The 18,096-nt window shown below is 59.4% G+C and overlaps 3 protein-coding genes across 4 annotated transcripts; 1 reads left to right on the top strand and 2 right to left on the bottom strand.

The window, feature by feature from the left end:
- Positions 1 to 127: 127 nt before the first annotated feature.
- On the bottom strand, positions 128 to 3,490 carry LOC147598900 (deoxyribonuclease-1-like 2). The gene is made up of 8 exons (XM_086759937.1): positions 3,344 to 3,490; positions 2,946 to 3,034; positions 1,887 to 1,970; positions 1,670 to 1,770; positions 1,483 to 1,595; positions 1,077 to 1,231; positions 863 to 959; positions 128 to 178 (listed from the first exon to the last, which is right to left on the bottom strand). The coding sequence occupies exons 1-8, from the start codon at positions 3,488 to 3,490 to the stop codon at positions 128 to 130; spliced, it is 837 nt and encodes a 278-aa protein (XP_086616063.1).
- A 1,676-nt stretch (positions 3,491 to 5,166) lies between these two features.
- On the bottom strand, positions 5,167 to 8,197 carry LOC104476831 (deoxyribonuclease-1-like). The gene is made up of 8 exons (XM_086759925.1): positions 8,051 to 8,197; positions 7,308 to 7,396; positions 7,077 to 7,160; positions 6,855 to 6,970; positions 6,179 to 6,291; positions 5,739 to 5,896; positions 5,563 to 5,659; positions 5,167 to 5,290 (listed from the first exon to the last, which is right to left on the bottom strand). The coding sequence occupies exons 1-8, from the start codon at positions 8,195 to 8,197 to the stop codon at positions 5,237 to 5,239; spliced, it is 858 nt and encodes a 285-aa protein (XP_086616051.1). The 3' UTR covers positions 5,167 to 5,236.
- A 2,340-nt stretch (positions 8,198 to 10,537) lies between these two features.
- On the top strand, positions 10,538 to 18,064 carry INTS15 (integrator complex subunit 15). Of its 2 annotated transcripts, XM_086759978.1 has the most exons (6): positions 10,538 to 10,759; positions 11,693 to 11,914; positions 13,153 to 13,318; positions 14,885 to 15,412; positions 17,206 to 17,245; positions 17,630 to 18,064. In XM_086759978.1, exons 1-6 carry the CDS (start codon positions 10,568 to 10,570, stop codon positions 17,826 to 17,828), a joined length of 1,347 nt encoding a protein of 448 aa, XP_086616104.1. In that variant the 5' UTR covers positions 10,538 to 10,567; the 3' UTR covers positions 17,829 to 18,064. The 2 variants fall into 2 exon arrangements, with proteins under 2 accessions (XP_086616104.1, XP_086616105.1); XM_086759979.1 differs by lacking the exons at positions 10,538 to 10,759; positions 11,693 to 11,914 and adding an exon at positions 12,355 to 12,548.
- The last annotated feature ends 32 nt before the right edge of the window (positions 18,065 to 18,096 follow it).

Below are 18,096 nucleotides of genomic sequence, written 5' to 3'. Positions count from 1 at the left end.
ATTCTCCAGCCCGGGGACCCGGAGCAGCCCATGCGCAGGTCTCATGGACGGGGCTGCAAGGAGCGCCTTCACGGGGGCTTGTGGTGCAAGCTGGAGCTGGATCATGGTCTGCAGCCTCGGGAGGAGCTCAAGCCGCCAGCTTCACCTCGACAGGGTAGTGATCGCTGACGGCCAGGGCCTGGAGGAGGGCGAGAGGCGGGGGGGTGTAACGCAAGGGTTCGGTGAGCCCCTTGCCGTGCTGGTGGGGCTGGCAGGGTGTCTGTGATGCCCCTGCCAGACCCTTCTGCCAGCTGGAGGGGGATGCAGTGTCCCCAACCCCCAGACGCTCAACACGCAGGGCTCCAGTTTTGCCACCTCTTGAGGAGAGGTGCCCAGGCAACGGGCAGGGGGATGCCTGCCCTCCGAAACCCCCGCATGTCGCTCAGGAGCTCTGTCCCAGCTATGGGTCGTTGAAGATTGTCTTTGGTTGCCCCATGCCACGGAGTCTGCCCGTGAAAGGCCACGAAAACCCCTGCGTGTCTCTTCCCCACGGGGACAGGCAATAGCCCCAATTCCAGGCAATTGCCACCCGTGAGTCCCTCGTCACCATGAGCTCCCCGGCAGCCAGCTGTGAGCTGCTGTCCCCTGGGAGGGGTGCGTGCCCTACGCGGGGGCTGTGCTGTCGTCCTGGCAGGCAGGGGCACGCGTGCTGCGGCCGGAGCCAGCTCGGGCTGCTGCTGGAGCGGCTTCAGCTCCGGTTCTGAGCTTAAATTCAGCAGTTACGTGGCTGCACCGGGCTGCCTCATCCCAAACAGACCCCAGCTCTCCTGGGCAGCTCAGCTATTGTGCCCCTTTGAGCCCCCGGTTTGCCAGCCCGCCTCACCTCCTCCTGATCCAGCTGGAAAGCGCGCTGGAAATTGTAGACGGCGGCTGAATTTGGCACAACGCTTCTCTTCAGCTTGGCACCGCACACCACGATCCTGCGAGGGAGAGGCCGGTGTCGAGTCCCGCTCCCGTCCACGTGCTCTGGCGCTGGTGGGGCGGGATGGGCAGGGGGTCCCCAGGGTGCCGGGGAGGGGGACGGCGGCGGCTCTCACCTGTCATAGGCGCAGTCTGACCTCCCCACGGTGGTGTCGGCGCCGTCGGGGATCAGCCAATTGAAGATGTTGCTGGTGCGCAGGCGGACGGCCGACCAGTCGCTCGGCTGGATGTAGGCGCAGTCGGCATTGAAGTCCCCCAGGAACATGATGTTCTGCCGTGGGAAGGCGGAGGGGCTCGTGGCGGGTGGGGAACAGGGCTGTCCCCAGCGCCAGCCCTCCCGTGGGGGTCAGCCCCTGGTGCCAGGGCATCCCCCGTGGCAGGGGATGGGGCAGGAGCAGGGTTCCCATCCCACCAGCCTTGCACCGGCTGTTCTCGCCTTGGAGCGGGGACCAGCGTGGGCCAAATGGTCCCTGGGGCTCAGTGCCCACCCTCAGTGCCACCCCCCACGCCGGCGGCACTCACGTCGGTCCCCCACTTGTTGACGATGGCCAGGTAGACGTCGTAGAGCGCGTCGATCTCGGCAACGGCGTCGTGCGGGGCCGAGTGCAGCGGCACCAGCACAAACTCCTCCACTTCTGCCAGGAGAGAGGGACGTCAGCCCCGTGGCCACCCCACGCCACCACCCCGGGCCACCCGTCCCCCTGCTTACCGGTGCGGGGCGCTGAGACCCTCAGGACGAAGGGCTCCCGGCTGAAGACATCCTGGGGATCTTCGTATTGGTAGGTGTCCACCACGGACACAGTGTCTGTCCTGTGGGACCGAAGGGATGGTGACCCTGGGGGTCAGCACAGCCCCCGTGTCCCCTCCACAGTGTCGGTGGCCCCATGGTGCCGCGGGACGGGCGGCAGCGGGCCCAGCCCCGTTACCTGTAGATGAAGAGGTACATCTCCTTGTAGTTGTCCCGTCCCAGGGGGCCGCTGATCTCGTAGTCGTACGGGGACGCGGACACGCTGCGGAGAGACAAAGGCCGGACGGTGACACGGCTGGCACCGGTGACACGGCTGGCACCAGTGACACGACTGGTACAGTCCTGGGGTGGCCTCGGCATGGCCAGGGGCTGGGCGGCCGCGGGGTTGGCACCAGCCGGTCCTGCTCTGCTGTCCCCACGGGCCGTGGGGTGACGTGTGGGGTGTAGTGGCTCCGAGCCACCCTGCTGTCCCCACTTCCTCAGGCACGGCCGGCTGCGGGCAGGACGCAGGGCGGCTCCCGCCACCCTTTTCTCCGCAGAGACGCTCCCCACCTTCTTTTGCAGCAAAGCTCAATTAGGTTAACGAGCAGCCCCGGGGCCCCCTGGAGCCTGGCGTCACCCTCCTTACGCCAGCTGTTCACCCTCCTTACGCCAGCTGCTTCTTGGCCGTGCTGGAGGGGACACCGGAGGGGCGAGGACACGGGCCGGGCGTACCTGCTCAGGAGCACTGGCATCAGCACCCGTCGGCCCTGCGGTGACCGGTTTTAGCCCAACCCAGAGGCCCCCTTTCCTCCTGGGGTGCCTGAGCCGCTCACTGCAGAGCATCACCCGCTGCTGGGTCCAGCCCGGGATCCCCCCTCATGGGGTTTTGGGGTGCAGGGGGCTGCCTGCCCCTGCCTGGTTCATCCCCGTCTCACCTCCGCCCTGTCCTGTTTTGGAGACAGAGCTTGCCAGAGCCGTAGCTCCTTCCCATCCAGTGTGCTCCGGTGGGATTACAGCTTTCGGAGGGGCTTTGTGCCCCTTCTATCCCCCTTTGCTGGATTATTCCCGGTGGCTTTTTCAGTGCTGGCTCAAAGCTTCAGCCCCAGTGCTTTTCTCCTACTCCCCTTTCCAAAAACAAGCCCTCTGCTGATGGATGACTTTTGTTTTTTTGCCTTTTATTCCTCAGGCGGCTCGGCTTTCCCTGCCAACGCCGGCGCCTGAGCCTGGGCGCCCTCGGTCCCCGCCTCGCTCGTACCTGTTGAGCAGCTCCATGAGCTGGGTGACGGCGCTGAGGTCGGAGTCGCGCACCTCCTGCACCAGCACCACGTCGTAGCGGCGCAGGATCTGCAGGGGCGAGGGATAGTGAGAGCCAGCCTGGCTCGGGGCCGCTGTCTCCCACTCGTGTCCTGGTTGAGCACCCTGACACGGGGACCTGCATGTCCCTTGGTGCCCACAGAGGGCTCAGAGGGACCACGAGGTGTCTCTGATGCCCCCACCTTGGTCCCCACCAAGCCTTCATCCCCCCGGGGCATCCCCAGCACTGGGACGCCACCCCACCCCGAGCCACATCCCCATGTGTCCCTGGCACAGGAGCCACATTTGGGGTCCGTCCCAGCGCACAGCGCGTCCCCGTGTGGCACCGGCTGCACTCACGCTGACGATGATCCCTGCCACTTCCTCGTTGGACATCTTGGTGTCTCCGAATGCCTGGATGTTGAAGGCACCGACGCGCAGCGTGGCGGTGGCTGGGCGTGGGAGAGCCATCGCCAGCAGTGCCAGCGCCAGCGCCATGGTCCCCATCCTGCCAGGAGGGATGCTGAGCCGCAGGGATGCAGTCATGGGGAGCTGAGCTTGGAAAACTGCTTTGGATTTGGGGAAAAGGCAAAAACAACCCATGGAGGTCCTTCCTATGTCCTGGCATGCTGCAGTGGGCACTGCCCAGAGCAGCCTGCAGAGCTGGCACGGGCTGTCTGCCGGCTTGGCGATCCCATGGGAAGCTAAATCCCATCCCGCCACGGTGAATCCAGCCAGCGGTGCCTCTGCCAGCCTCTGGGATCACCCAGCTCCGCGCCCCACCGGGACACCTCCATCATCCGCCAGCCCCAGCCACCGCCGCCGGCACCCCGGGCTGCTCCACATCCTTAAACTTGTTTGCAGCCCTTGCTGTCGGGGTAAGGGAGCGATGCCTCATCCCAGCCCATCCCAGTCCCTCCCAATTTGCGGCTGAAGCTACTGAGCCCGAATCCGTCCTCACCTTGCCGAGCGCGCAGCACCTCTGCCCTCCCAGCAGCAGGATGGGCGGCTTTATTCCCAGCGGAGGTGCCGGCAAAGCAGGATGAGTCGGACACCCCCGTGGGGATTTTGGCACAGGTTTGGGCTCCTTCCTACGTTGGGAAACCACAAACCCAAGGGCGGCAGGGTGGGGCCGGCACAGCCACCCCTGTTTCGACGCGGCGAAGGGTGGACAGGGACTCGCGTGGGTGCGGGGCATCCCAGCTGGGCTGGGTGGGCACGCAGGACTCGGGGCGCTGCGGCCGGGGTGGCCCCCCTGCATCACGGTGCGTTGCATGGTGAAGGGCGACGGCGTTAACGTGGGTGATTTGGATGGTGCAATTAGAGGGGAGAGAAGGAAATGACGGGGTGTCTGGGTCAGGCAGGCTGAGCACGGCAGCCTCAGCAAGAGGGGGCGGCTGCAAACCCCCACAGCAGCCCCAGTGCTCACCCAGAACAGCCCCACTCATGACCCAAAGCAGCCCCAGTTGTCACATAAAGCAGCCCCACTGGTGACCCAAAGCAGCCCCAGCGGAGCCAGCGTCCCCCGTGCCGGCGCATGGCGTCACCCCGGTGCATGGCATCACCCCGGTGCATGGCATCACCCCGGCGCATGGCGTCACCCCGGTGCATGGCATCACCCCAGCGCATGGCATCACCCCGGTGCATGGCGTCACCCTGGTACATGGCGTCACCCCAGCGCATGGTGTCACCCTGGTGCATGGCGTCACCCCAGCGCATGGCATCATCCCAGAGCAGGTGGCGCTGCCGGGAGGCCGGCAGTGGGGCGGGCAGGAAGGCGATGGCAGCTCAAGCTGGGGCTTGCTGGGCTCTCGCCTATGCTGCTGGGTTTTGCATCCTCACAGCCAGTCACGGGATGAGTCCGGTGTCCCCCGGCACCGAAACCCCCCTGGGAGGCACCGAACCCCCTGGGAGCTGACTCACGTCCTCTGCCTCCCCCCACCCTCACCGTCAGCACCCTGTCAGCAGGGAGCGGTGCTTGCGGCCCCACAGGTGCGGGGCTCTCAGCGGTGGGAAGGGCACGAGGGGCTCAGGCTTGGGGGGCTGCTGGGGCTGAAGGGACCTCCCGGCAGAGCTGCAGGGCTGGACGAGGCTCGTTTTTTAATGGAAGCGGAGAGCATCCCGCTCCCGCGAGACCCTGAAGAGCGGCTCCTTGCAGAGGTGGCGGGCGGCTTGGCCGGCACTGGTGCTGCTTAGGCTCCAGGAGGGACGCGGGTGCGTGCTGGGGTGTCCCGGTAGCCGCTGGGGCTGGACTCAGCGGGATTTCAGGGTCACCTCCACCGGGAAATGGTCGCTGACGGCCAACGCCTGGGTGCGGAGGGAAAGCAGAGAGGCAGCGGAGCTTGGCTGCACCCACCACTGCTCTCCTGCCTGGCTGGGACACAAACACTGCGCCCCGACTCCAAAATTTGGGCCAGAGCCTGAAACGCTCAGGCTGAGGGGTTGCATGGGGGTAGGGGTTGGGGCTGAGCCACACTCAGGTGCACCCCGGGGAGCAGGGAGCCCACCCGCGCTCCCGGCAGGCGTGGTGGGTTGGACCCTGGTGCCGGCGGGCTCGCGTGCCCCGGCCCCTCACTCACATCCTCGCTCCGCAGGTGGAAAGCCGCCTGGAAGTCATTGACAGTGGCAGAGCCGGGCTCAATGTCTCGGCGCAACGCGGTGCCGCAGGCAACGATGCTGCCGGGGCGTCATGGGGGACGTCAGCGCCCGCTGGTCCGCCCTGCGCCAGCCCCCGCGCTGCCGCCGCGGCACCCACCGGTCGTAGGCACAGTCGGTGGTGGCGGCCACCGTGGTGTCGGCGCTGTCGGGAATGAGCCACTCACAGGTGTTGAGGGAGCGCAGGCGGATGGACGGCCACTGGGCGCTGGCCACGTAGGAGCAGTCAGCGTTGAAGTCGCCCAGGAGGAGGATGTTCTGCGGGGCAGCGTGCCGTGTCCCTGTCCCCCGCCTTACGGGGCAGCAAGGGCTCCCTAAAATCTTACCGGACCCTCCCTGGTTCTCCCCAGCGCAGGAGGACAAGCCCCCATCCAGCAGCTCCATGCCTGGACATTGCCATGGTGGCACCCACTCCGACGGGTACGAGAGGTCTCCCGCAGGACACCTCCACCCCAGGACAGCCACCGGGACGTTTGGTGGCCATATTCCAGCCCGCCCGGCTGCCCCGAGGAGGAGCCGCGCTCCCCCGCCGCCTCTTACGTCAGTCGCCCACTTGTCGACGACGTCGGTATAGACATCGTAAAGCGCGTCGATCTCCTCTGCCGCGCTGTCGGGCTTGGCGTGCAGGGGCACCATCACGAACTCCTCCACCTCTGCCGGACAGGCGGCTGTCAGCCCCCGGCTCGGGTGCGGCTGCCGTGGTTTTGGGAAGGTGACAGGGGTGGGAGAGAGAAGGGAGAGCGTGTGTGCCCCAGGGAGTTTCTCGGGAGGTGGAGGCGATGGAACGGGGTAGGGGACGGCACAAGGTGGGAGGTGGAACCTGGTGGGGATGGCACGCAACTGGAGGAAGCCGATGGTGGGATATGGCACAAGGTGGGAGGTGGCTGGTGATGGGATGCAGGACACAATGGGAAACAACTGGAGACGTGACATGGCACGCAACCGGAGAGAGTGCACGGTGGGAGATGACAGGCAACGGGAGGAGATGGGAGATGGTAGGAGATGGCACATGCTGGGCTGGTACCCAGGACCCCTGGGCACCCGTGGGAGGGAGAAGGCCCCTCGGCAGTGAAGGACCCTGGTGGAGCCCCTGAGCTGGGCTCCGGGGTGCAACCCACCCCCCCGGCCCGCCTGGCAGGCACAGCTCCAGGCTCAGCCCCACGCGGAGGGGACCCTGTGCCAGGTCCGGGCAGCCCCCAACGCTGGCTCTGCTCACGTGTGGTGGGCGAGGAGAACTTCACAATGAACGGCTCCCTACTGAAGGCGTCAGTCCCGCAGGGCTCACAGCCATCATCATAGTAGTAGCTTCCCAGCACGGAGACCAAGTCTGACCTGAGGGAGGGGAGTGGGGCAGTTTTGCCGCAGCCAGGCCTCCAGAGGTGCCCACCACCCTTTGGTGGCCACTGAGGTGATGCTGGACCCTGGCAGCATCCCTCACCTGTAGATGTAGACATACTGCTCCTTGTAGCTGTTCCGACCCAGGGGGATGCTGGCCAAAAAGCTGTATGGGTGCCGGGACGCGCTGGGAGTGAGATGTGGAGAGGGTGTGAGGAGGGTCCTGGTGCCCCCCAGCACCCACTGGGCTCCCTCTGGCCCGGCTGGAGGTGCTTGCACAGCAAGACACCAGCCGGGATCTGCCCCACCTCCTGCTCTGCACCACTGGAGTCACCTGTTGAGCTGGTCCACGAGCTTCTTTACGGCACTCAGGTCGGCGTCCCGGACCTCCTGCACCAGAGTGATGTCGTACTCCGACAGGATCTGGGGGGACAAGCTCAGAGCTGCTCGCCCATGGCTGGGAGCTGCTCGTGGCGGAACCTATGGGTGCCTGGGCTGTGAAGGGTCCCGGGCTGGCAACGGGAGGGCAGCGGGAACCCCAGAGCCAGGGAGGGAGCTCCTCTGCTGGTGTCCTCTGGCTCGGAAGAACACTGGAGCGACACAGCACCCTCTAACACCCATCTGTCTACCACCCACCATCCCAGCAGCTCCTCACTCGCAGGCTGCTGAGCGAGGAACCTGGGCAGCACCGAACATCACCCATCCTTGGCTAGGGACGCGCAAGAGTGGAGATGGCCCAGGGTTGGAGGTGGTGATGGGGGAAGAGAAAATGGGTGGATGGATGGAGGCTTGGGTGGATGGATGGATGGATGGAGGCATGGATGGAGGCATGGATGGAGGCTTAGACAGATGGATGGATGGCCAGGTGGTTGGGTGGATGGGTGGCCAGGTGGTTGGGTGGATGGATGGAGGCATAGGTGATGGAGCAGGGGGATGTGGATGGGTGGATTGATGGGTGGGCAGGTGTATGGATGGACACTTGGATGGATGGATGCCTGGTGTCCAGCTGCTTCAAGCTGTCGGGATCTCAGAGACCAGAGAGGAGCCAGGACTCCTCCTCTGCCCCCCAGCACTCACAGAGACGATGATGTCTGCGACAGTCTGGTTGGACATCTTGCTGTCCCCAAACACCCTGATGTTGAAGGCGCTGATCTTCAGCGTAGTGGCCGCGTGCAGCAGGAGAGCCGCAACCAGCAGCGACAGCACCGGCTTTGAGGATGCCATCCTGCATGCAGAGGGGCAGGGGTGGGCTCAGCCCTCCTGCCTGGGAGGGGAGTTTGGCACAGACGACGGGGGTGGCCAGGGTATTCTGGTTTCACTGGGATGCGTCCGTTTTCCAGTGAATCACCAGGACCCAGGGATGGTGCACCCCCATCCAGCCACCCAGCTCCTGCCTCACGTGGGATCTCATCCTGCCTGTCCTTCCTGGAGTGAGGCCAGACCGCCCGCGCGGCTGGAGCGGATAATTCACCGGCATAAGAGCAAACGCCATTGTGTGATGAAGCAGAGTGGTGGCTTCCTCATCCGCTGCGCTCAGCCGGGACACCTCTCCTGGCCCAGGGCGGGCAGCAGCGGCTGGGGACACCAAGGTCCCTTGGCTTGTGCCTCTCCCACCCCTCCCCGGGTCTGCACTGGAGACCCAGAAGATCCTACAGCAGCCACACTGGGAGAGAGCGAGCGATGGGTCCCCCCTGGCACTCTTCCCGACCCCCATCCCCGCCAGGAGCACCCTCATCTGGGTTATCCTGACCCCCCTGCTCCCCAGCAGTGCCCCTGCTCCATCCTCACCCAGGTTGGGGTCCCCTGGGACCCCCAGCCGAGGCAGCGCGGCAGCTCCCTCCCACGGGGAAAGGCATTTGGGAAGTATTTCCCACGGCACTGAGCGTCCTGGGGTAAATATTTCACCAGCGGACGGGATCTGAGCCCTGCCCAAGCCCAGGTGCCCCGGGCGCCCGGCCCCACCGGGAGCCTGGGTAAGACGGACTGAGAGAATCGGCAAACGTTCCAGCTTTTGGCAAGCCCAAAGCCTGACCCAAGGGAAGGGCTTGCTGACCCCAGGCTTGCTTTTTCCTTTGGGAAATCCTCCCTGTTCCCCACTTGCGTCCCGGCTGCAGCTGCAAACGCTACCATCCGCAACGCTGCAGTCCCCGCGTTTGGTAACGCGGCGATTCAGTAATGCCACGATTTGGCAATGTTCTGATTCGGTCAGGGCGCAAACTGCCCGAAACCCTGCAAATCCTCCCCGCTCCCGGGGGGATGCAGCAGCCTCCGCAGCCCCCCAGACAAGGGCACCCATAGAGGACCATGTCCATGCCAGGTGAGAGCTGCGCCTGGTCTCAGCCCTGGCAGAGCATCTTGGCAAAATTAAGCAGAGCTGGAAAAGGCGACATCGGAGCAGGGAGCTCCTGTGGCGCAGGAGGAGAGGGGAGCGGGACGTACCTTTGGTGTCGTCCAAGGTCTTTGGAAGGGGAAGGAGCTGCACCCGCATTTATGGGGAGGGACAGGCTCACCTTGCCAAGCGGAGCGCCCAGCCAAGCAGCGCGCGAGGCCGCAGGCTCCATATGGCATTTTTCACGGAAATGAAGGTCTGCCCGGTGAAAAAACAACCCCTTCAACCAGTGCCAACACCTCCCGCCACAGCAAGGCCAGGAACGTGCCTGAATCAATAAAAACGCCAATAAGAGATCTGCGAGGTGTAAGTGAATCCCAGAGATACAGGGTGTGCGCAGCTCACTTATCACCAGCTATGATTTCTCTTAAAAACTGTTTATTTCACCAAAACCAACTGTTCGCATCCGGTACCTCACATCTCCAACAAGCCAGGACCGGCAGGAGCCTGGTGCTGGGGGCCCGGCACGGCCCCTGCCAGCTTTGGTCTTTGGGTGCTGAGCCGAGCTGGGACTCCCGAAAAACGACGGAAGGTCAGTGGGGGACAGGCCGCATCCCCAGAGGGGCCCGTGCGATGCTGAGGGGTGGCAGCCCCCCACCCTACGTGCTCTGGCAGCTCGCCCCAGCCCTGCCACAGCGGCCTTGGCTGATGTCCCGGCGCTCTCCCGTCTCCGAAGGCAGCTGCTGCCTTTCCCAAAAGGGTCGTGCCGGGCCCTTAGGGGCTGCGGGGCCCTGGCAGCCCCCTCCCTGGGGGTCAAGCATCCCCCAGAGCAGAGCCGGGGCCTGCACCCCGCTCCCCACAGCGGGATCAGGGGTGGGCTGAGACCCCCACCAGTGAGGCTGCGACTCCCTAGGTCCAGGCCCCCTCGGGCCGAGACCCTCCCCAGGGCCAGGCTGTCCCCAGGGCAAGACCCCCCCGCAAGGCCAGGGCCACCCTGGGCCAAAATCCCCTCGGGGCCAGTTCCCTCCCGGGCCCCAGGGCCGGGCTTTCCCCAGTTCAAGGCCGGAGTGGGGCCGCCAGGGGGCGCTGCCGGCGGCGGCCGCGCCTTTCCCCTTTTTGTCCTGCGCGGGCCGCCGTAGCGCCTGTCTGCTCTGCGCCTCCGCCGTTGTGGGAGGCCGCGCCGCGCCGAGCGGGGCCGGACCGGGCCGGAGGGGAAGGAGGAGGGCGGAGGGGGGGGGGGGTCCGTTCCCGGTGGGGTGGCAGCCATGAGCGACATTCGGCACTCGCTGCTGCGGCGGGACGCGCTGAGCGCCGCCAAGGAGGTGCTGTACCACCTGGACATCTACTTCAGCAGCCAGCTGCAGAACGCCCCGCTGCCCCTCGTCGACAAGGGCCCCGCCGAGCTCCTGGAGGAATTCCTCTTCCAGGTCCCCAAGGAGCGCGGCGCTCCCCCCAAGGTGGGCCCCGGCCGCGGGGCGGTTGAGGGGCGAGGCCTGGCGGGGTCCTGAGACACCGGACACGGGGAGTTGGGGGGGGGGGGGGGGTCTGCCGGAGGCCGCGGCCCCGGGGAAGCAGGGTAGGCCCTGGGGGCTGGCACCCTTGCGGGCCGCCTAAGGCCTGGGAGGCCGGACGCAGCCCCAGGGAGAGGCGGTGGAGGGCCAGGCCCCAAGGGCTCAGGACAGGGTCCCTGGGATGGCTGCTGCAGGAGGCAGAGGCCTTAGGAGGACAGGGCAGCGCCCCTGGGGTGCTGGGGGCGGGGGGGGGGTTGGCGGGGAGGGGCTGGCTGGCAAAACCCCGATGGACTGGCCAGGACTCTGGGAGACCAGGCAGGACCCCGGAGAGGTGTGGTGGGTCCCGAGGCCCCTGGGGGCTGCCCACAGCCTCACCGTGCTGGAGCTGAGCTGTGCCAGGGTTTTTAGGGGGCTGCGGGTGGGCTGGAGCTGAGGTGGGGGCTTCCCAGAGAGCAGTGACCAGAAACCACAGCTGCTGCTCAGTGTTGGAGTGCGTGGGCCCAGCGGGCTGCTGAGCCCAGCTGTAACCCCACCTCCCCAGCAGTGCCCTTAGTGCTGTTATTTGGAGAGGAAGGAAATATTTTTCACGGCAGTATTGCTATGGGTCTGATCGCTCAGTCTGTAGGCAGCGCTTGGAGGTGCAGCAAGCACCAGTCCTGGGTGTGCAGGTATTCAGATACAGCCTAGAGCTTTTCAGTGGAACTAGGTAAATGCAGTGCTGGTTCAGCAAGCTGGACTGTGTGCACTGTGCTCACAGGCTGAGTTTCTAACACCTGAGGGAAGCTCTTGGCCTTTACCGTTCCTGTCTTTCACCAAAGCAGCTCTTGATTCTTCAAGAGCCCCAGTATACTTTGAGGCTTTGCTTTTGTTTTCTTTCAGAGATTGAATTCACTTCAGGAACTTCAGCTCCTTGACATCATGTGCAATTATTTCCAAGAGCAGACCAAGGATTCGGTGCGGCAGATCATTTTCTCATCTCTCTTCAGCCCTCAAGGAAACAAAGCAGACGACAACAGGATGGCTTTGCTAGGAAAGCTGGTTTCCATGGCGGTGGCTGTGTGTAGGGTTCCTGTTCTGGAGTGTGCTGCCTTCTGGCTGCAGGTACAGCTTCTGTGCAGGCAGGGCCGTCTGTGGGAAAGAGCGAGGGAGCGTGCTGCCGTGGGTATGGGTGAACCGAGGCAGAGTGTCACCTAACGGTTGGTGACAGCTGGTTGCCATCAGCTGCTCTTCTGTGGCAGCTTAAGCTGATGTAACAGCTGTGTGCCGCAGCGGCATTCACCCCACGTCTGTGTCTGTGCCTCTGTCCGTTCCTTCGCTCCGGGGTCAGGGTAGAGCTGCTGCCGATCCATTTGTGTGCTGCACTGGCAGAACAAAATTTGGGGTTTTTTTACTTTATTAATTTTTCTGCCCCCTCTCCCCGGAGCACGTTGAAATGGATCAGTGGAGGGTTTGGCCAACACAGGGAACAAAACCCTGGCAGTTCATGGTCACGTTGCCCAGAGAAGCCAGCTCTGGAGTCTGGGAAATAAACTGTGCCTGACATGCAAGTTTGTGCATGGCAGAAGAAGCAAACTCATCCAAAAAGCTCAGTGTCTTGAGATTTGGGCACAAAATATCTGTGTCTGTCTTCTGTGAATGCAGTGTGTCAGGGATCTCCCGTGTCTCCTCCTTTCCCACTACGATTCCCCACCGTGGACCTTGGGAAGTGCATCGTTGTTCCTGCTGCCTTTGCAGGGTGTGCAGAAGTCACCTGATTTATGGAAGGGGACGAGCGGAAAGAGTGTGCTGGGAGGGAAGGGCGGCAGGAGGCACACCGGTGCCGTTCCTGTGGGGTCCCTCTTTTCCCACCAGGAGGGGGTGCGACCTGTTTGGCAGAAGGAGGTGTAGTTTTTTGCAGATCACAGCTCTTAAGTGACAGGATTGCACGGAAATTTTCCATCAGCTGTCACTGAGAGGTTACTGAAGTAGTTGTTCTGGTACTGCACTAGTTAAACTACAGAACTGTGTTGCTGAAGTAGTAAAAAAATCTCCATCTAAGTCAAAACATTGGTGTAAAAGATTTTAGATTACAGGTGTTGTAAATGCAGCATATCACCACCTATTTCAATATTGTGAAATAGTCGTTTTATTTCTATCTGAGCGGATCTTTGCTGTGCAGAGAGAGCAACAGCGCGCTGTAATTCTGGGAAAGTGGAAACAGATGTTGAAACAGCGAAGTGGCCGGGTGAGGTGGGCAGGCAGAGCGTTTAGGCAATGCGAGCTTTAAAGCCACCTCGTTAGAACTTTCTGTGACCGGCTTTAATCCACTTTTCCTCCCCTGCCGTCCCGTGCCCCCGCAGCGAACCCCCGCCATGTACTGTGTGAGGCTGGCCCGAGCCTTGGTCGATGACTACTGCAACCTGGTGCCGGGCTCCATCCAGACGCTGAGGCAGATATTCAGCGCCAGTCCTCGCTTCTGCTGCCAGTTCATCACCTCCGTCACAGCTCTCTACGACCTCTCTTCAGGTAGGTGTTTCCGAGCCGTGTCTTTGGAAGTAAGAGATGCGGGATAATGCAACACAAATTAACTGTTGCAAGTGGGTTAAGTGCTGACATTGTGAAGTTGCTTGTTACTGTGTAATTATGGCTAGAAGCAGCTCTGGGGTGTGGCTGTTGCATTGTCTCTCACTGCGATGAGAATAGAAACAACCACGAAGGGAGAATCTTTGCTGGAAAAGCAGCCAGGTAACACCTGACACAAAGGGCAAAGGACGTGGGCACCTTATTGATTGAGCGGCTCTAGGAGCGAAAGCTGAATCTGCCTGGGCTTGGCCTCCCTATTGTGTGCCGCTTACCCAGCAGGAAGACTCAGGGCTGTCTGTCAGTCTGATCCCTTCCAAAAAGCGGGGGGGGAACACAAATTCTGATTGTTTCTAAGCTGGAGCAAGATTTCTGGTGAGGAGAAATGCAATCACCTGCGTACCTCTGTTGCGCTCTTTAACTGCGTGTGTGACCTAGTGATACAACCTGTCTCAGGTGGTTGTTGCTCAGACACTAGAAACGTGTAGGTGTCTAAAATAAGATTGGTTTACCTTTACTCAACAAGAGAGACGGAGAGCCCGCAGCAGATTAGGCAACAACGCTAAATACCAACATCAGGTATCATCCGAAAAAGCAAATACTATTTGTTATCAGTAGACGAAACGTTTTGCATGGTCTTCTCCAGGTCAAGAGCTTGGCATTAATGAGAGAGAGATGCAGGCTTAGACTTCTTTTTCAAAAGAAATACTTGGTAGAGCTTGTAGCATGTTCTTCCTCATATTTCATATGTTTTGTGCAACCACTTGGAAGTCCATCCAACTAATGAAAAGACATGTCAGAAAGGAAATGACGTGAGCTATAGGAAGTAATTTTTTTAATCCCTTGGTTTATTTGTGATGTTACTGGTGACACGAGACAAGGAAGCTCGCTCTTCAAAGCGTGATCTGTAACTAGGCAGTCTCCAGCGTGTGCCCAGGAGAGGAGTCGATCACACGAACAGCAGTGATGCTCAGGGGTCTCAGGAAAACTAAGAACTGGAAAATACCAATCCTGTATCCAGAATGGACATAATCTTATAATCCTTTACCTGTCATGTGGTGATGTGTTAAGTTTTTTGCACAAAGACATACTTATCTAGGTACGTCTTAAAGGAAAATAGTTAAATGATTGAGGTGAGGAGAAAGAAGTGCCAACAAGTTTTTCCTATTCCCTTTCCCGTTGCAATTCCTGAGGCAAGGGATAAATGGAGACTGAGTTTAGAGAACAAGTCAGCAGGTGATGGGTGGGAGAGGAGAAAATGACAAAAGAAGCTTTGCTGGAAAAGGGGATAAATATTGGCATCTGGTGATGGAGAAGGTGAAGTTGACAGGAACGTGGGACAAATGAGCACCTACCTTTGGCGTCTTGAAAAAAAGCAGCAGAATTGGGGAGGTTTTGAAATTGTAATTGTGACAGCGCAGGAAGGGCACGTGAGAGAGATGAATTTAAGACCGCTGTCCTGTGCTCCAGCGTGAGGCTCAGCTTACTCAATAATATCTTTCCTATCTTCAGATGACCTCATCCCTCCTTCGGATCTGCTGGAGTTGATCGTTTCCTGGATCTTTGAAGACCCCCGGCTGATCCTCATCACCTTTCTGAACACTCCTATTGCAGCCAACCTGCCAATAGGGTTTTTAGAGCTCACCCCGCTGACCGGACTGATCCGTTGGTGTGTGAAGGCCCCCCTGGCTTATAAGAGGAAGAAGAAAGCCTCTCTCTCAAATGGACATCCCCCCGCCAAAATTGCCAAGGACTCAGCTTCAGGAGAAGACAGCGATTGCCATCAGCTGTACTCAAAACTGCATCTCAGTGTCCTGCAGGTTCTCATGATGCTTCAGGGGCATTTAACGGAGAAGAACCTTTATGGGCGCCTGGGCCTAATACCCTTTGACCACGTGGTTCCGCTCGTCGAGGAAATTAACAGACTATCTGACGAACTCAATCCTCTCAACGCGTCCAAAGAGATCGAGCTGGCTCTAGACAGACTGGCGCAGGCTTTGCAAGTGGCCATGGCATCTGGAGCGCTCCTGTGCACCAGAGGTAGGTTGTCGGTGGGGCTGAGAGAGACCCTGGCACGGGATGCTTTTCCTCCAGTGCGTGGATGTTGTAAGAGGCAGTTTTGGGATGGAGTGAGTAAAGATCAACGTGTAGTAGTAGTTTGCTGCTCTTAGGAAGTGATAGTGCAGGATAAACTTCAGGAAAAACAACTAGATGGAGAGTAAGAAAGGAGAGATCGTTGATGCAGGTGACTGCAGGTGCATTGCTTTGCAGAACCGGAGAGCTGAGCTACCTTGCAGAGTGCACGAGGGAGTTGTATTTGAGTGTCTGGCACGGGGACAAATTTGACCCCCTCGAAACTGTAGTTATTTTAAAACTGCTGTTTAGTTGTGTTTCAGTTTGATTCCTCTGAGCTTGCCTGCTGGAGGAGACAATGAAGTAGATAAACTATGGTGTGGGTGTGCTAGACAACAAATTTGAAAAGCCGACTGGAACTGTTCAGCTGAAACTCCTGAGCCTTCAGCTCTCCCCGTTACAGTGTGTAATTTCAGTTAAATTTACTAAAGCAGCCTGCTAACGTGGCGTTCACCTCTCTTTCCTTTTGCCAGTACCGGTTCTCTCTGAAAGACCTGCAGAGACAAGAAAGGGAAGTGCCTTCACACAGCACAGGCTCGGCCAGACATACTGGTTTGTTGATACATTCTCTTGAAAACAGCCAGTTCTTGGTGCGGAAGGCTCAGAGCTCCCCAAAGCCTGGGCGCTTCGTGCTGACCCCGGCCGCGGAGAGCGGGCTCTGCCTGAGCAGGGAGGGGCCTGAGGCTTTTGTCCTGGCTGAGCCGGTGCTGCTGGTCAAATGTCAGTGTTATTTCTCATCTTTCATAAAGTAGCCCTGGGTGTAATAAGAACAGGCAGAAAAGTGGAGGGTTTTTTTTAGCTGATGGCTTATTTTGGCTGTGTTTTTTCCTAGCTGTTCACCTGGTACATGCTGAGCACTTCTTTTACTGTTTAAGTGGAAAATAATTCAGTATAAGCACCTGCTGAAATACCAGCTGTTTCAGTGTTTTGGGGGAGCGTTTATCTACCAAGACAGGGGTTTCTTCTCAAGCTGTTCCTGAAGGGACTCCAGCAACACAATATGTTGCTAAAAACCTTGGTTCTAGCTGTTCTGCTTTGGAAAGGCCAATACAAAGGGTTCATCAATATCTGAAAACTGACTGGAAGAAGTACTCCTTGCGTGGGATGAAGGAAGAGATGGAAGCAGCTCATGAAGGAGTGAGGCATACAGATATTGCCAAGAAATGTTGTGGAAAAGACATTAAGTGGTTAAAAAAAAAACAAAAAAAAAACCCAAACTTCAACCCTTTCTTTACACTAGCACTGGGTTTTTTGTGTTTGGTTGGTTTTTTTTTTTTTTAATGCAAACCAGGAATTAGGTAAGCTTTGCCTTGCTTTGACCTAATGCCTGTCTCATAAATGCCGTATTCAGTGGGCAGAGTCATAGCTGGGATTTCCTAGCTCTTAGTTACTTCTTGATACTGCAAATTCCATGCTGAGGCTTGGTCTGCCTTGAGATGAAGCTGGATTTCCCGTGCGGCAGTGTAGGTGAAATGCTGAGCATACAGTAAAGTGTCAAGCGCAAAAAGCTGTGGTAGTGACTGGTGAGTTGGAGAAATACTTTCTCTCCTATGGAAGTTTTTGGCCTGAGGATGGGACTCTGAATCTGTTGATGACTGGATCTTTTTCACTAATCTTGTCTTCCTAGAAAGGAGAGCGGAGAGGAAAATCACTCTCATTTCTGCTTTACCCTTATTGTTCTGTCTTCTGTCCTCTTTCAGATGACTTGCGGACTGTGTGCTCCAGGCTACCGCATAACAAGTAAGAGACCTTTCTACGCTGCGTTGCTTTTGATCCGTATTCCAAGACACGCACTTAAGGGCTGCTGAAACAAAATATCCTGAAAAAAAAAAAGTGTTTGCTTTCTGGAAGTTGGCCTTTATTCATGCACGCAGTGCTGGCTATTCCTTCCCTTGGTTCTTTGTTTTTTGCCTCTTTGCAAAGAACAACTAAGTTAAAAAAAAAAAAAAAAAAAAAGTCTGCTGGAAGCTGTAAAGAGCGTAATTGAGTCCCTGTCCTCTTGCCCCTCAGCGCTGTGTGTTGGTTGTGAATTGTCCTTAGAGCCAGGCCCTTGCGGGCTGGGGAGAGCCATGACAAAAGCCTTCTCTCGGTAATCCTCACGCCTGTCTGAATTTCTCTCCACAGCCTGCTCCAGCTGGTGATTTCAGGTCCAGTACAGCAACCGACCCACAGCGCTCTGCCACCAGGATTTTATCCTCATATCCATACTCCTCCGCTGGGCTACCCTGCGCACCCCGCGCTCCCGGCTCACCCGGCGCTCCCGGCTCATCCCGTTCAAACGTTCATACCAGGAATGACGTTCCCGTACCGACCTATTCACTAAAGTGCTAAGACTGTAGAGCATACCCCGTTTCCCTTAGCGTGAGGAAGCCTTGCAGATGAAACCAAATGTCTCGGGAACCGCATTTTCCTCTTTGGGTGTAAAGCTGAGCGATGCCGGCACGAGGGGCCGGCCCTTGGGCAGCAGAGGAGATGCAGGCCGCAGTCGATTTGGGTGCGGGATGCAGATCGTAGGGATGAAAGGAGGGCGTGGGAAAAGCAACAGAAACTTCAAACCTCTGCGGTGTGTGGAAACTTTTTTGACCCACATT

This window comes from Chlamydotis macqueenii, chromosome 15 (assembly GCF_036417535.1).
Source record: "Chlamydotis macqueenii isolate bChlMac1 chromosome 15, bChlMac1.mat, whole genome shotgun sequence".
Classification (NCBI taxonomy): Eukaryota; Metazoa; Chordata; class Aves; order Otidiformes; family Otididae; genus Chlamydotis; species Chlamydotis macqueenii.
The sequence above is the reverse complement of the archived record's forward strand: the minus strand, read 5'-3'. Positions and strand labels throughout refer to the sequence as shown.

What these genes read in the sequence shown, in the direction of transcription:
- LOC147598900 (XM_086759937.1), bottom strand. Translation starts at nt 3,490, where the DNA reads ATGGGGACCATGGCGCTGGCGCTGGCACTGCTGGCGATGGCTCTCCCA. An exon ending in ATGTACCTCTTCATCTACAG is followed by an intron (nt 1,771 to 1,886) that starts GTAACGGGGCTG and finishes TCGGTCCCACAG; the next exon opens with GACAGACACTGTGTCCGTGG. An exon ending in TCAACAAGTGGGGGACCGAC is followed by an intron (nt 1,232 to 1,482) that starts GTGAGTGCCGCC and finishes TTCCCACGGCAG; the next exon opens with AACATCATGTTCCTGGGGGA.
- LOC104476831 (XM_086759925.1), bottom strand. Translation starts at nt 8,197, where the DNA reads ATGGCATCCTCAAAGCCGGTGCTGTCGCTGCTGGTTGCGGCTCTCCTG. An exon ending in TCGCAGACATCATCGTCTCT is followed by an intron (nt 7,397 to 8,050) that starts GTGAGTGCTGGG and finishes TTGTCCCCCCAG; the next exon opens with ATCCTGTCGGAGTACGACAT. An exon ending in ACCGACTGTGCCTACGACCG is followed by an intron (nt 5,660 to 5,738) that starts GTGGGTGCCGCG and finishes ACGCCCCGGCAG; the next exon opens with CATCGTTGCCTGCGGCACCG.
- INTS15 (XM_086759978.1), top strand. Translation starts at nt 10,568, where the DNA reads ATGAGCGACATTCGGCACTCGCTGCTGCGGCGGGACGCGCTGAGCGCC. An exon ending in AGCGCGGCGCTCCCCCCAAG is followed by an intron (nt 10,760 to 11,692) that starts GTGGGCCCCGGC and finishes GTTTTCTTTCAG; the next exon opens with AGATTGAATTCACTTCAGGA. An exon ending in TCCAGGCTACCGCATAACAA is followed by an intron (nt 17,246 to 17,629) that starts GTAAGAGACCTT and finishes TTCTCTCCACAG; the next exon opens with CCTGCTCCAGCTGGTGATTT.